The 14,253-nt window shown below is 40.6% G+C and overlaps 1 protein-coding gene across 4 annotated transcripts in view; it reads left to right on the top strand.

Moving 5' to 3' along the window:
* The window catches only part of CAPN9 (calpain 9), an 834,396-nt gene that overhangs the window by 432,259 nt on the left and 387,884 nt on the right, over positions 1-14,253 (top strand). For all 4 annotated transcript variants that reach the window (XM_089654542.1, XM_089654541.1, XM_089654540.1 and 1 more), the window contains exon 9: positions 13,294-13,454. In XM_089654542.1, coding sequence (XP_089510668.1) covers positions 13,294-13,454 — 161 coding nt within the window. The remainder of the gene's footprint in view (positions 1-13,293; positions 13,455-14,253) is intronic.

Raw genomic sequence — 14,253 nt, 5'->3', positions numbered from 1 at the left:
GAAACTTGCACATTTCCTAATTGGCAGAAGAACAGGACGCAGGTAAGATTCATCCACTTTCTAGTAATTATGCAAAATCATAATGGATTGATCAATATTCCTGGCACTGACACAACCCAGAAAATTGATCTCCATTTTTTTAACGTTCATAAATGTCAAGGAGCTTATAATCTAAGGGCAGAAACTCAGCCATGTAACTAGGTCCAATGAACCTAACAGCATGTCTTTTAAGTGTTGGCAGAAACACATCCATACAGGGAAAGCATGCAAACTGGGATTAGAACCCATGACCCAAGTACTGTAAGTTCTGAGCTCTAACCACTAAACCACTGTGGGAGACACAGTTTGAGATACAATGTAGAATAGTTACATTGTTTAAAAATGATAAAGCGAGCGCTGGTCAAATTATATAGACTACTAAAATGGTATTACACAAGATAAATATAACCACGAACAGTAGTGCATGAACTCGTGAAAGGTCATCCACCCCTGTGACAGTGTACTACACTATTAAGCACCTTTCTGGCTCCTGTGGCTGAGCTAATTCCTCCCCAGGACCATTTGGGCACCCACCCTGATGGATGGATGGATGGATGGATGGATGGATGGATAGATAAAGGTGGATGACTAACCCATAGCTGCCAGCATACCGCTGCACCCCCAGATGTGTGATGTGTATAACCCATGCGCATTAATACTTTTGTTCTGGTGAGTGTAGACCAGTCCCAAGGGTGGTTTACCTTTCACGAGTTCATGCACTACTGTCCGTCATGGAGAGACCACACGTGCCATTCATAGGCACTCTCTGAGTTGGTACTCTGACACGAAGGACATTCCATTATTCAGGAATGATTATATGAACTTATTTTAGCACCATTTACCATTTTACATCATTATTGCAATTCTTTGCACTTTCTGATTTTTACATGCATTCATTATTGATCACATGCATTTATAGCACTGCACTTGTCTTTAACATAGAATAGTTACGTGATTAAAGAGAATGAAGATATATAATTATATTGGGATTTGAGATATAAGTGTGAAAATGTTTAACATTTGAAAATAGAATGTATGACATTCATTAGTAAATGCATTAGTTTCCTGATCATTTTGGAGAAACAGCAAAAAAAAAAAATAATAACAATTCTAATATAGGTGTACTATTTGTTACATTCTAAATATTCTCTATTGCTAACACAAAAACGCCAATGCTATAAAGCCCGCGCTTGTGTGCCATCTAGCGAACATATCCGGTATCCATTTAGTCACTGTGCTGCCCATGGTGACATCCCATTCAAAGTTCAGAGCTATGACTCAATTTGAAGTGTTTGGCGACATTTGTATCCTTGTTCGTATTGATGTTTGATATATGATCTAGTACTCTATCACAGAGGCATCTTGTCATTTGACCAACATATTAAACATTGCATTTCATGCAAGTAATTACATATATCACGTATCAAGTTTGGCAATTTACTAGTTACCTTGTCTGTATTATTTGTACAAGATGTAACAGTAAGAGGATCTCAAGTGTAGTGACAGCTGGAGCAGCGGGTGGCTGCTTACACTTACCCTAAGTTCAAACTTATGCGCATTTCCGTGCGTTTTGCAGTTTCTAGAAATACACTACAGTCCATTTAACATGATTTCCTAGTTCACATCTTTGCTTTTTGAGCTGGTGCATTTTTTGGAAAGGGTCAGGGACTTTTTTTCCCGCAGCAGATTGAGTTTCATGTGTAATAGAATTCAATGGACCTGCATAGATGTTACCCTAGCCTTAAAAAACCTGCTAAAAAAGCAACAGCTAATTGTTACAGAGTGTTGACAACTTTAACTATTTAATTTAGCTGTACAATTTAAACAGGGTTGCTTTGTGAAAAAGACGTTAACCCCTTACATTCCAGATACCAAGAGTAAAAATATCACAACACAATCATTTTTCCTAATAGTTTTGAGCATTTGTTCTACCAACAATTCTTTTACCTTTATACAACACTCGTTCCTTCATGAGTTATTTTTGTGACACTAACTTACTCACTTGTCACACTTTATTGTGTTCTTAAGCTCAAACTTCTCACCATTAGTACATCATGACATTTTGAATATCTTCACACATATTGATCTATTTACTTGTTATATTCTGTTGTGCTTTGATTTTCAACACTTACATATTTTCACATCAAATAGCATAGGATTTTAATGTGTGTGTGAGTGTATATATATATATATATATATATACACAGTGAAGGAAATAAGTATTTGATCCCCTGCTGATTTTGAATGTTTTCCCACTCACAAAGAAATGATCAGTCTAAAAATCGAATGATAGGTGTATTGTAACAATGAGAGACAGAATAGCAACAAAAAATAAGTATTTGATCCCCTTCACAAAACATGACTTAGTACTTGGTGGCAAATCCATTGTTGGCAATGGCAGAGGTTAGACATTTCCTGTAGTTGACCACCAGGTTTGCACACATCTCAGGAGGGATTTTGGCCCACTCCTCTTGGCAGATCCTCTCCAAGCCAGTAAGGTTTGGTGGCCGACGTTTGGCAATTCAAACTTTCACCCCCCTCCACAGATTTTCAATCGGATTAAGGTCTGGAGACTAGCTAGGCCACTGCAGGACCTTAATATGCATCTTCTTGAGCCACTCCTTTGTTGCCTTGGCCGTGTGTTTTGGGTCATTGTCATGCTGGAACACCCATCCACGACCCATTCTCAATGCCCTGGTTAAGGGAAGAAGGTTTTAACCCAAGATTTGAAGGTATATTGCTCTGTCTATCATCCCTGTAATGCGGTGCAGTTGTCCTTAGCAGAAAAACACCCCCAAAGCAGAATGTTTCCACCATCATGTTTAACAGTTGGGATGGTGTTCTTGGGGTCATAGGCAGCATTCCTCCTTCTCCAAACATGGCAAGTTGAGTTGATGCCACAGAGCTCAATTTTGGTCTCATCTGACCACAACACTTTCAACCAGTCCCCCTCTGCATCATTCAGATGTTCAGTGGCAAACTTCAGACGGGCCTGCACATGTGCTTTCTTGAGCAGAGGGACCTTTCGGGAACTGCAGGATTTCAATCCATGTCGGCGTAGTGTGCTACCAATTGTTTTCTTGGTGACTGTGGTCCCAGCTGCCTGGAGATCATTGACAAGATCCCCACGTGTAGTTCTGGGATGATTCCTCACTGTTATGAGAACAGTGATACTCCACGAGGTGAGATCTTACATGGTGCACCATACCTAGGGAGACTGACAGTTGTTTTGTGTTTCTTCCATTTGCGAATGATCGCACCAGCTGGTGTCACCTTCTCACCAAGCTGCTTGGCGATAGTTTTGTAGCCCAGTCCACCCTTGTGTAGGTCTACAATCTTGTCCCTGACATCTTTGGACAGCTCGTTGGTCTTTGAAGATGACATTACAAAAACTAAGAGCTTAAAATTTCTTAGGGACAAATCAGATTATGAAGAAGGAATGGTGGTGTACAGATGGATAGTTCCAGGAGTGGGTAACAGACAGGAAATTCAAACAGATCTATATATTCCATCCTCAGAACATCCTCCGCACCAGTGCTACTTCAAGAAGAGTTAACTTCTAGGACACCAAAGCTGAAGCCACAGTTTCTTCTTCCTCTACATCTAGCACCAAAGACAGAAAACAAAAACTAAAGCATACCTTCTCAGATTACAGTGACTCCCCAAATTCAAAAAAGTACCATGTCCCCAAGGGCAAAGGGGGTAAAAAAACTCTCATTCAAAAGAAAAGAGCAACAAGAGGGAAGAAATATAGCAAATCTAAATCTACTCAATACCTCACAAATATTGTTTTGAATTTTTCTGATCACATCTTATCAACCGAAAAACAAGTACTTCCACGAACTTCCAACTTCCATTTTGCACCTTCACAAGATTTTGATTTATTTTCTACAGTAATTGATATGAATCATTTTGTGCATTGTTTGACCCTTAAAAGTACTTTCTGAACACAGAATCTTCAAATTCTTCACTCGAATTTTCACATATTTCTGTTTATAATCAAAGGTAATTTGATTTTCAGGATTTTTGTCTTATGCATGACATGAGTTCCCCTGATGTTCAAGGTTTTTCTGGTATTTTAACATCTGACAAAATTATGATTCTAGACCGTCTCCAGATTTTTTCAACACAACTGGAATTTTGTCCTGTCCAGTCCTGAGGTGAAAAACTTGATTTATTCCAGAAAGAGTACTCACACTGTCCTTACCTGTCAACTTGCTGTTTTGGTGGCTGCCTTCAGGCCTTACTCTGGGCTGGCCAAGGTCCCTCAAGCATCCTGCCAGGGAACTGGCCAAGGTCACTCAAGTATGCAGCCTCAAGTATAGAGCCTCCTGTCCTCCTCCACCCCTCTTTCAAAAAGTTCCTTGAGTTTCTGGAAGGGCTGCAGAAGCTCTGACCTGCAGAACCACTCTAGCATGTCCTGAGGTCCTAAAAACAAAATAAAATACACTACATAACTAATTTGGAGGGAGTTACACATGATAAACCCCAATTGGTGTTTGTATGGTGGAGTAGGATCTATTGTAAGGCATTCATATGTTTGAGAATCTGAAAGTTGCCGGAGTGCCCCCTGATGATAGTCAGTGGAATTCAATACTACAACTGCCCTGCCTTTACCCGCTTCTTTGATTGTAATGTTAGAATTATTTTCCTTTTTATTTGGATGCCACCATTTCCTAGTTAATCAGAATTTTTATGTACAAAAACAGGGAGCCTCGATGGGAGCCATATTCGCACCTACATACAGTATGCCAATCTTTACTGTATATGGGCAGATGGGAAGAACACTTCCTTTATAGTACCCACAGTCCCTACTGACATCCCATCAAAGCATATTTTGACCTTTTTAGATTACCTTTTTTTCATTGTGGACATTAAAGTGGAATTCCAGTCAAAAATAGAAAAAAAACTCCCCTTTATTTATTTGAACAATATAATGACCTTTTATATTAACCACCTTTTGGATAGCTGAATGCCTGTTTGGAGACAACTTTCCAATCCAGACATTCAGCAATCATTCTCTTTTCCACTGACAACATCTGCTCTGTGCAATCAAATGTGTCTGTACTTCCAATCATTCTGTTGGATTTTGTTCTCTCAGCCCTGCTCAATCCCTCCCCTTTTAGTGATCTCTCTTTGTTCATGAGAAAGCTCCTACAGGGGAAGCAGCTCCTCCAATCATTGTAGCCTTGATTTGGCTTGTGGGAATGAATGAGAGCCAAATGTGAGACACACCCATCAGCAGCTCTCAGGCTCAGAAGGAAGGATTATTGTGTTCACAGAACAGGCAATAAACAACTGAAATTTAAGGTAGAAAAACAGTGTTTTTTGTTTTTTGAGCACATCGGTCAGTTAATTTTACATTAATAACTGCATGGGACTATTTTGATGCAAGGGTTTCCAACCACTTTAACACTTGAAAATGTTCTTATTTATCACAACATTAACTCATTGAACTTAAGGTTCACTGAAGAACAACTCAACAGAATCAACTATCTTGATATTACTTTAAATGGGTCTGCCCAACAGCAACGAGTAACAGTAACTGCATTTAGAAAACTAACATCAGAATAACTCGGAAAATAGGATGGGCGGAGCCTGGCAATGGCGGCGGCGGGGAGTTCGTGGTAGGAGCTCTTGCACGAGGCTCCTCTGTCCGATCCCCCCCCCCCTTGGCCCTAAATCCCCCCTAGATGCATGGAGCTCCAGAAGGCTGAGACTTACCTCGGCCTGGTGGGCCCCCTCTGATGAGCGACGGCCCGCGGGAGGGAGAGCCTGGGAGCTGGAGAGCAGCGGTGAGAGGCTGGAACAGTGAGCCTGGTTGCCGGGAGACGAGGAGGCGTGGCCAGGACACGTGACCTGCCTCAGTGCATCCCTGGGAGGCGAGGAAGCCGGCCGGCCGGCCAGCGGCTGACAGGGAGCAGGAGAGACACTGATCTGCTGAAACATCCAGCTATCCCGGACCCCTGTCGTGGTGCTGGCAGGGAAGAACAGCCTGGTCCAAGGCAGGAGAGAGTGGAAGAAAGTCCTGGAGGGTCCCCCTGAGAGGAGGTGGAGAGGAGCTGACCTGCTGAAAGAAACTTGAGGAGGGAGCCTGGAGCCGTCTCACGAGAAGAAAGGTGCAAGGAGGGTGAGTGAGTCTGGCTGTGGCTTCACACATAAAATCTGTATTGAGTTGGTGGGGAAACAGAGTGAGATAAAAGGGGGGACCCCCAGAGAAGAGAATATAAATAAAGAGAAGAATGTATGTAGGAAAGAAAAGTAAATGAACAGGGCTGGGACTTGCAAATCATATAAACGGCTTCTTCTTAACACAAATCTCTAGAGAAATAGAAAAGATACAGAAGAAATGAAAAATATAAGTGCAAAAGGAACCGGGCCAAAAGGGACCCAAACGGGTACAATTAAAAAGTACACATCCCAGGGAAACGTGACCCCGGAAAGGCCCCAGAGCAGAAATGACAAAGGAGAATTAGATCTAAGTATGCAAAATAGCCCTAAACAATTAATGGACTTGGATATCAGTAGTCAACAAATATCAGAGACAGGAAAAGAGCTCCAAATCCCAAATAAAAAAGAAATGACAGAAATGTTCAAAGATCTGGAGAGAACAATAAAGCAAGAAATGGTAAATATTCGGAATGACCTGGGGCAGTTGTTGCTAAGAGTGGAAGAAATGGAGCAGAAAGTTAAAAATCAGACCCAGATTATTTCCGAATTAGAGAAGAAGATAATTAATATGGAAAAAGCTCAGGAAAAATTGCAGTACAAGGCGGAAATCCAAGAGAATAGAGAAAGAAGGAGAAATATAAGGATAAGAGGGATACCGGAAAGTTTAAAAGGAGAAATATTGGAAGAGGAGGTTTACAAAATTCTGAACTTTATAATGGGAAACTCTGATATGGAAAGGACTAATATAGAAGGAATCTCTAGAATCGGGAGACTCCAGGGGAATTATGAGAAGGAAAGGTCGAGAGACATACTTGTTAAATTTTATGAACTGCAGCAAAGGGAAAGAATTTGGAGGAAAACTAAGGGAAAACCAGTAATAAAATATGGAGAAATGGATATCCAAATATATGCGGACTTGTCATCGGAGACTCTCCGGAGGAGGAGAGCTCTGAGGCCTTTGCTGGAGCTGATGAAAAAACAGAAGGTGCAATATAGATGGGGAGTACCGGAGTGCTTAATAGGATGGAAAAATGGAATAACAGCCTATTTGAGGTTCCCAGAGGACTTGAGAAACTTTCCGATAGATTTGAAATGCAGAGAATTGAAATTAATGGTTGGGAAGAAGAATCTGGGGGAAATAGATTAAAAAGAGGGGAGGAGTGGAGACGGGTGGAGGGGGGGAGGTAGGGAGGGGAGGGAGAGGAGAAGTGAGAGAAGAGGGTTTTTTTTTTTTTCTCTCTCTTTCTGAACCTCCTTGCTCCCAATCCAGCGCCTTTCCCCCCCCCCGCTACTCAAGCTTAACTTCTTCCCTTTTTTTCTTTAGAAGTATAAGTAGAAAGAGGGTCAATGGGGAGATTCGGAGGGAGGGGAGGCTGTCCATGGGAGGAGCGTAGCCCTAAGGATTAAGTCAAAGGTGGATGTTATCTCCACAAATGATGTTGAGGCAAAACGAAGGCCTAAAAAGAGGGGGGAGGAGGGAGGGGAGAGGTGGTGGGGGCGGGGGTGGGAGGGGAGGGGGAGGAAAGGGATTGAGGGGAGTACTGAGAGAGGGGGGGAGGGATAAGGGGAGAGAAAAGTGTAGTGGGATAAAAACGCTCAATAGGAATAAGAAAGAGGAAGGGAAGGAGGAAGAAGGAGTTAGCAGGAAAAGAGTAAGATGGAAGAAATCCAATATATAACCTACAATGTAAAAGGGTTAAGCTGTCCAGGAAAGAGATTTAGGCTATTTAAAGAACTCCAACATAGAAAATCCTCAGTGGTATTTTTGCAGGAAACACACTTAGAGATAGATTCGAAGCTTAGATTGAGGACTAGATATTTTCCAACGTGGTTTTATGCGGACTCACCAACTAAAAGAGCAAAGGGAGTTGCTATAGGCTTTGCAAAGAATGTAAGGTTTGAGGTGGAGGAGAGATTAACGGATCTGGAGGGAAGGTTTTTATTTTTGAGAGGTAAATTACAGGGAATAGAGTGTACAATAGCAAACATATACAGCCCAAATAAAAAACCGGAGAGGTTTATGAGAGAAGTGTTGAAGAGATTGATGGATTTTAAAAGGGGATGTATGATAATAGCGGGGGACTTTAACATCTGCATGGACCCACGGATGGATACTACTTCCTGTGTGAGGAGGGAGGAAAGCAAGCCCTTGAGAATGTTAAAGAAACTGTTGCATGAGTGTCAATTAGTGGACATCTGGAGAATCAGGAACATGAAGGAGAGAGATTATACTTTCTTTTCGCATGTACATGAGACTTATTCTAGACTAGATTACATATTAGTAGAACACCGATTGATAGAGTTGGTGGTAGAAGTAAAAATAGGAGGAAGCACCCTGTCGGATCATGCCCCAGTTGCAATGAAGTTAGGATGGGGTAGAGAGGAGAGAGAAGGATATGTGTGGTGGTTGAATGAGGCACTTCTCATGGATGAAGAGATTGGTCAAAGAATAAAGAGGGAAATTGAATGGTTTTTTGAAGAGAATGAAACAGAAGATGTGTCGGTTGCAATGGTGTGGGAAGCGCATAAAGCTTACATTAGAGGTCTACTCATTGCAATGGGGGCAAAAAAGAAAAAAGAAAGGAGAGAAAAGATAAATAGATTATTAAATGAAATATATGATCACGAACAGGTGCATAAAAGGGAAAGATCTAAGGAGATAATGCAGCTGATAATAAAGAAGAAAGAAGAATTAGAGAATGTAATGGAGGAGGAAAAAAGAAGAGTCTTTAATAAAATAACATGTGAAAGGTATAGATGGGGAGATAGGCTGGGAAAGTATTTAATGAGAACTTTAAGAAAGAAGAAAAATAGAAATTATATTGAGAAAATAAGAAATCCTAAGGGGGAATTTGTACACTCAACCAAGGATATTGCTAGAATATTTAAAGAGTATTATAATGAGCTGTATAATATCATACCTCAGGATACGTTTAAGAAAACGGAAATAGTAAATAGGGAGAAAAGAAAGACATATCTAGAGGATGCAGGCCTACCGAAATTAAGAGAAACACAACTGAACTCTTTAGAGGCAGAAATAACTTCAGACGAAATAAAAATAGCGTTAAAAAGCATGGCGGGAGGGAAAAGTCCGGGCCCGGATGGATATACGGCTAAATACTATAAAAAATATAATGAGCTTTTAATACCTAAAATGAAGATTTATATGAATGCTTTGGGGAATGGGATGGAGATAAGGGGAGAATCTTTACAGGCTAATATAGTATTGATACAGAAGGAAGATAAAGACCCCTCGCAATGTGCAAGTTATCGACCAATAGCACTGCTGAATGTTGACACTAAAATACAGTATATGCAAAGGTTTTGGCAAATAGACTGAAAAAGCTGATGCTGGAGTGGATACATAGAGACCAGGTGGGGTTTGTCTCAGGAAGAGAGGGCAGAGATAATGCTTTGAGATCATTGTTGCTTATACAGGAGGGTAAAAAAGGGAAAACTCCAATGATACTGATGTCGATAGATGCTGAGAAGGCATTCGACAGAGTAAGTTGGGGTTTTATGATGGACACTCTGGAAGCGTTAGGAATAGGAGATAGAATGAGAGGGTGGATTGGAGAATTATATAGAGGGCCTACCGCTACCATAATGGTAAATGGAGGAAGATCAGAGTATTTTAAGATGTCAAATGGCACAAGACAGGGATGTCCATTGTCTCCATTGTTATATGTGTTATCACTGGAGCCCTTACTGTCCATGATTAGGAAGAACATAGACATAAAAGGAATAAAGATAGGAGATGGAGAACATAAGGTAGTGGCATATGCGGACGATTTGATGTTTTATGTTGGAAACCCTAGAACAGCACTTCCAAATTTAATGAAAGCATTGAGGGAGTACGGAGACCTGTCGAATCTGAAAATTAACCTGACAAAGACTGAAATCTTAAACATAAACCTCAAAAACAGCGAAAAAGAAAAATTACAAGAGGAATTCCCCTTCCTTTGGAGAGATAAAGAGCTAAAATATCTAGGAATAAAACTATCAGCCTCAATTAAGAACCTATATAAAGCAAATTATATAACATTATTAAATGAGATTAAGGAGGAGCTGAGGAGAGTAGGAAATGGAAATCCATCATGGATAGGTCGTATAAACTTGATAAAGATGGTAATTGTCCCCAAAGTATTATACAGATTTCAAATGATCCTAATCAAACTCCCAGAGGCATACTTTAAAGAACTTAGGAAAATGATAATAAAATGTATATGGAGGAATAAAAAACCTAGAATAGGTTATGAAATGTTGACTAGAAGTAAAGAAAGAGGAGGATTGGGGGTTCCAGACTTTAGGAGATATTACAAAGCGGGGATAATTGCGAGAAAAGCTGGGTTAAAATAGAGACAGCACTGAGTGGAATAAGTTTAAGTAAAAGTATTTGGGTACCCGCACAATATAGGGAATTAGAGGAGAGCACAAGCACGTACACTCTTAATGTTTTAAAAGAATGGGATTTACTACACAGACAAAAGGGGTGGGTTTTTAACTCACAATTAATACCACTTAGAAACACAATACCACTTAGAAACACTTAGAAACACAAAATTTTTCATCCTGGGTAAGGATAGTATAGCAGGGAAATGGATTATAAAACAGGAGGCGCAATTGAGAGATATAATGGTAGGAGAGGAAATAGGGTCATATAGGGACATGGAGGAAAAAAAGGGTGAAGTCTTTAATAAGATGGATAGACTAAGATATTACCAACTGAAGTACTTTTTTGAAAGCCTTCCAAAGCCTATAAGAACTAGAAAAGATTGGAATCCATTTGAGAGAATATTTGAGTCACGGGGAAATGGTAGACACGGATTGGCAAAAATACACAAGATATTAATGGAACTTGACACAGACACAAAATTAACGCACATAGAGAAATGGGAAAGAGATATGGGGAGAAAAATAGAGGAGGAGGAGCAGAGGAAAATGTTCACATTAATTCACGAAAATATTAGTATGAGGGAAGTAGAAATAAATTTTAAGTGTTTGAATAGATGGCATATTACCCCCAACGTGGAGCACAAGATGAACATGGAAATATCACGGATGTGTTGGAGAGGTTGTGGAGAGGAGGGCACGTGGTATCATGTCTGGTGGGAGTGTCCAGAAATACAGGTGTTCTGGCGGAGGATAGTTCATTTGATAGGGAAAATCACTAAAATTAATATAGGATTAGATCCAGAATTATGTCTCATTTTTTGCAATACAGCGCTGTGTTACTTTAACTGACAATTGCGTGGTCATGCAGTGCTGCACTCAAATGAAATGTATGTCCTTTTTTTTTTCCACAAATAGAGCTATTTTTCAGTGGTATTTGACAATCTGTGCTTTTTTTTTATTTTTTGCACTATAACCCGAAAAACTGCAATTTTGAAAAAAATCCCCAATGTTTTTTACTTTTTTGCTATAAAACATATCGAGTAAAAAAATTTAAAAAATCATATTTCATCATAAATTTAGGCCATAATGTATTCTGCTACAGGTCTGTGCTAAAAAAAAATCCCAATACATAAATTAATTTACAGTTTACGTGAAAGTTATAGCGTCTACAAATGGCGGTATATATACTGGAATTTTTATTTTTAATTTTTTTATACTAGTGATGGCGTCAAACAGCGACTTATAGCGGGACTGCAGCAGGCATTCTGACACTGGGTGGGAACTGACTAACTCATGACATCCCAATGACACTAATACAGTGATCAGTGCCAATAAAAAGCACTGACACTGTACTGACACTGGGCAGGAAGATGTTAACACCTGGGGTGATCAAAGGGTTAATTGTGTGCTGTTTTACAATATGTGCTGTGTGTGTTTTACTTGAGAAACATGCTGCTGTGTATTTCTCTGCTGTTTACACACAGGTCTCTCCCCTGTCAATGTTGCTCGGCGATCGCCGGGTGATGGCGGAGAATCTCTGACATCCGTGGCCGCCAGTGGCAGCGCGGGTATGGTGGCGCGAGTGCCCCCTAACCAGAAATGCAAATCACGTATATACACATGAGTTTGCGCAGCCCTGCCGCCTTTTAACAGTATTTCTGCTATAGGGCGGCGGGCAACTGATTAAAGTTTGCAATATTTGGCCCTGGGGTGGAAGGGCAGTAAGTCTTGGTAAGAGTATATCTGCATGTAGGATATGGCAGAGATTTTTTATAAGCACAATTAAATATAATTTGATATATAAATTTTGTTTTGTGGCATTACACTATATAGTCTTATTTTTTGCATACACTTTTGGAAACATTGAGAGTGGAAAAGTTGGGAACAGTCATTTGGGTGGAAGAATCAAAGTTGTTCATCAAGCTTTACGTGACCCACTTATGTATTAAAAGTCAATAGATCCGGAGAGAATTTATACTTATTCACAAGAAGGAAGGAAGATAGTATTGCACTGCAGTGTTTTGTGACTGTTTAATAGACTCGTTTTCATTACATCTGAAAGGGATATCAACTTTCATGCACTGCCTACAATAAGAAAAAGCTGTTCCCTTACTGTTTGGTCTAAATGTATTTATTTTAACTAGGAAAAAATGTATGGTCATTCCATAATGAATAAGTTAATGGAGCAGAGCAGGGTGTAGTATGCAGGTGATGGGGCAGAGGCAGCAGACAACAGGGGACAACAGTATTGTACAAACAGGTGATAAGCAGGGGAGCAGTGTCAGGTTGGAATGAGGCATAGGTGCCACATCATTAGCTGAGAGGTGAGGAACAGGGGATCATCAGATGGGGATGAGGAGTGAGTTACAAAAGCCTTCGTTTAGGGGGTTGAAGAATACATAGGGGCATAAGGAGCATTGGATGGGGTTAGGAGTGGGGACCACAGCGTTGGATGGATGACAGGCATGGAGTGAGGGACAGCAGCGCTGGATTGAGGTGAGGATTGAGATGTTTGAGGATCTTTGAGAACTAATTAGTTCACAGAACAAACAACTAGAGAGGTGAGCCAGAGCTTGTTTTAAAGCTATTTTACTGCATATGTAAATGTCCACAGCCTGGGCACAGGTGCACATTTTAGGATAAAGGATAGCCGTATGTTTTTATAAATTTTTAAAACTTTTTTTTCAGGATGCAGTTTGAAGACTTTAAAAGATACTTTGATAAAGTTGAAATTTGCAATCTTACCCCTGATGCACTGGATGATGACACAGAACATAAGTGGGAAGTGACTGTTCATCAAGGAAACTGGGTCAGAGGCTCCACAGCTGGAGGATGCCGTAATTTCTTAGGTAACTGATTTACTCTGTACAACATATCAGATATTGATGTTTAATTTATTTAATTACATTTAAACCTTTTATTCAACCTAAAATATTATAGTCAGATTGATCAGATCTTCCGAATGCCTTTCCTGGCCTGTCCATCTGTTTCTTCAGCTTTGTATTGTCTTGTGAAAAAAAGGAATTATCATATTCATCTACAGCAGTGGTTCTCAACCTTTCTAATGCCGCGACCCCTTAATACAGTTCCTCATGTTGTGGTGACCCCCAACCATAAAATTATTTTCGTTGCTACTTCATAACTGTAATTTTGCAGTGGGAGGACTAGCGCCCCATCACTGATGTCAGTGGGATGAATAGTGTCCCATCGTTGGTATCAGTGGGAGGAATAGTGCCCCATCATTGGTGTCAGTGGGAGGAATAGTGTCCCATCATTGGTGTCAGTGGGAGGAATAGTGTCCCATCATTGGTGTCAGTGGGAGGAATAGTGTCCCATCATTGGTGTCAGTGGGAGGAATAGTGCCCCATCATTGGTGTCAGTGGGAGGAATAGTGTCCCATCATTGGTGTCAGTGGGAGGAATAGTGCTCCATCATTGGTGTCAGTGGGAGGAATAGTGCCCAATCATTGGCAACAGTGGGAGGAATAGTGCCCAATCATTGGCGTCAGTGGGAGGAATAGTGCCTCATCATTGGCGTCAGTGGGAGGAATAGTGCCCCATCATTGGCGTCAGTGGGAGGAATAGTGTCCCATCATTGGTGTCAGTTGGAGGAATAGTGTCCCATCATTGGTGTCAGTGGGAGGAATAG

Source organism: Staurois parvus, unplaced genomic scaffold (genome assembly GCF_062004578.1).
Source record: "Staurois parvus isolate SC_StPar_1 unplaced genomic scaffold, SC_StPar_1.0 ptg000774l, whole genome shotgun sequence".
Taxonomy (NCBI): domain Eukaryota; kingdom Metazoa; phylum Chordata; class Amphibia; order Anura; family Ranidae; genus Staurois; species Staurois parvus.
Note: the sequence above shows the minus strand (reverse complement) of the source record. Positions and strands in the feature narration are given on the sequence as shown.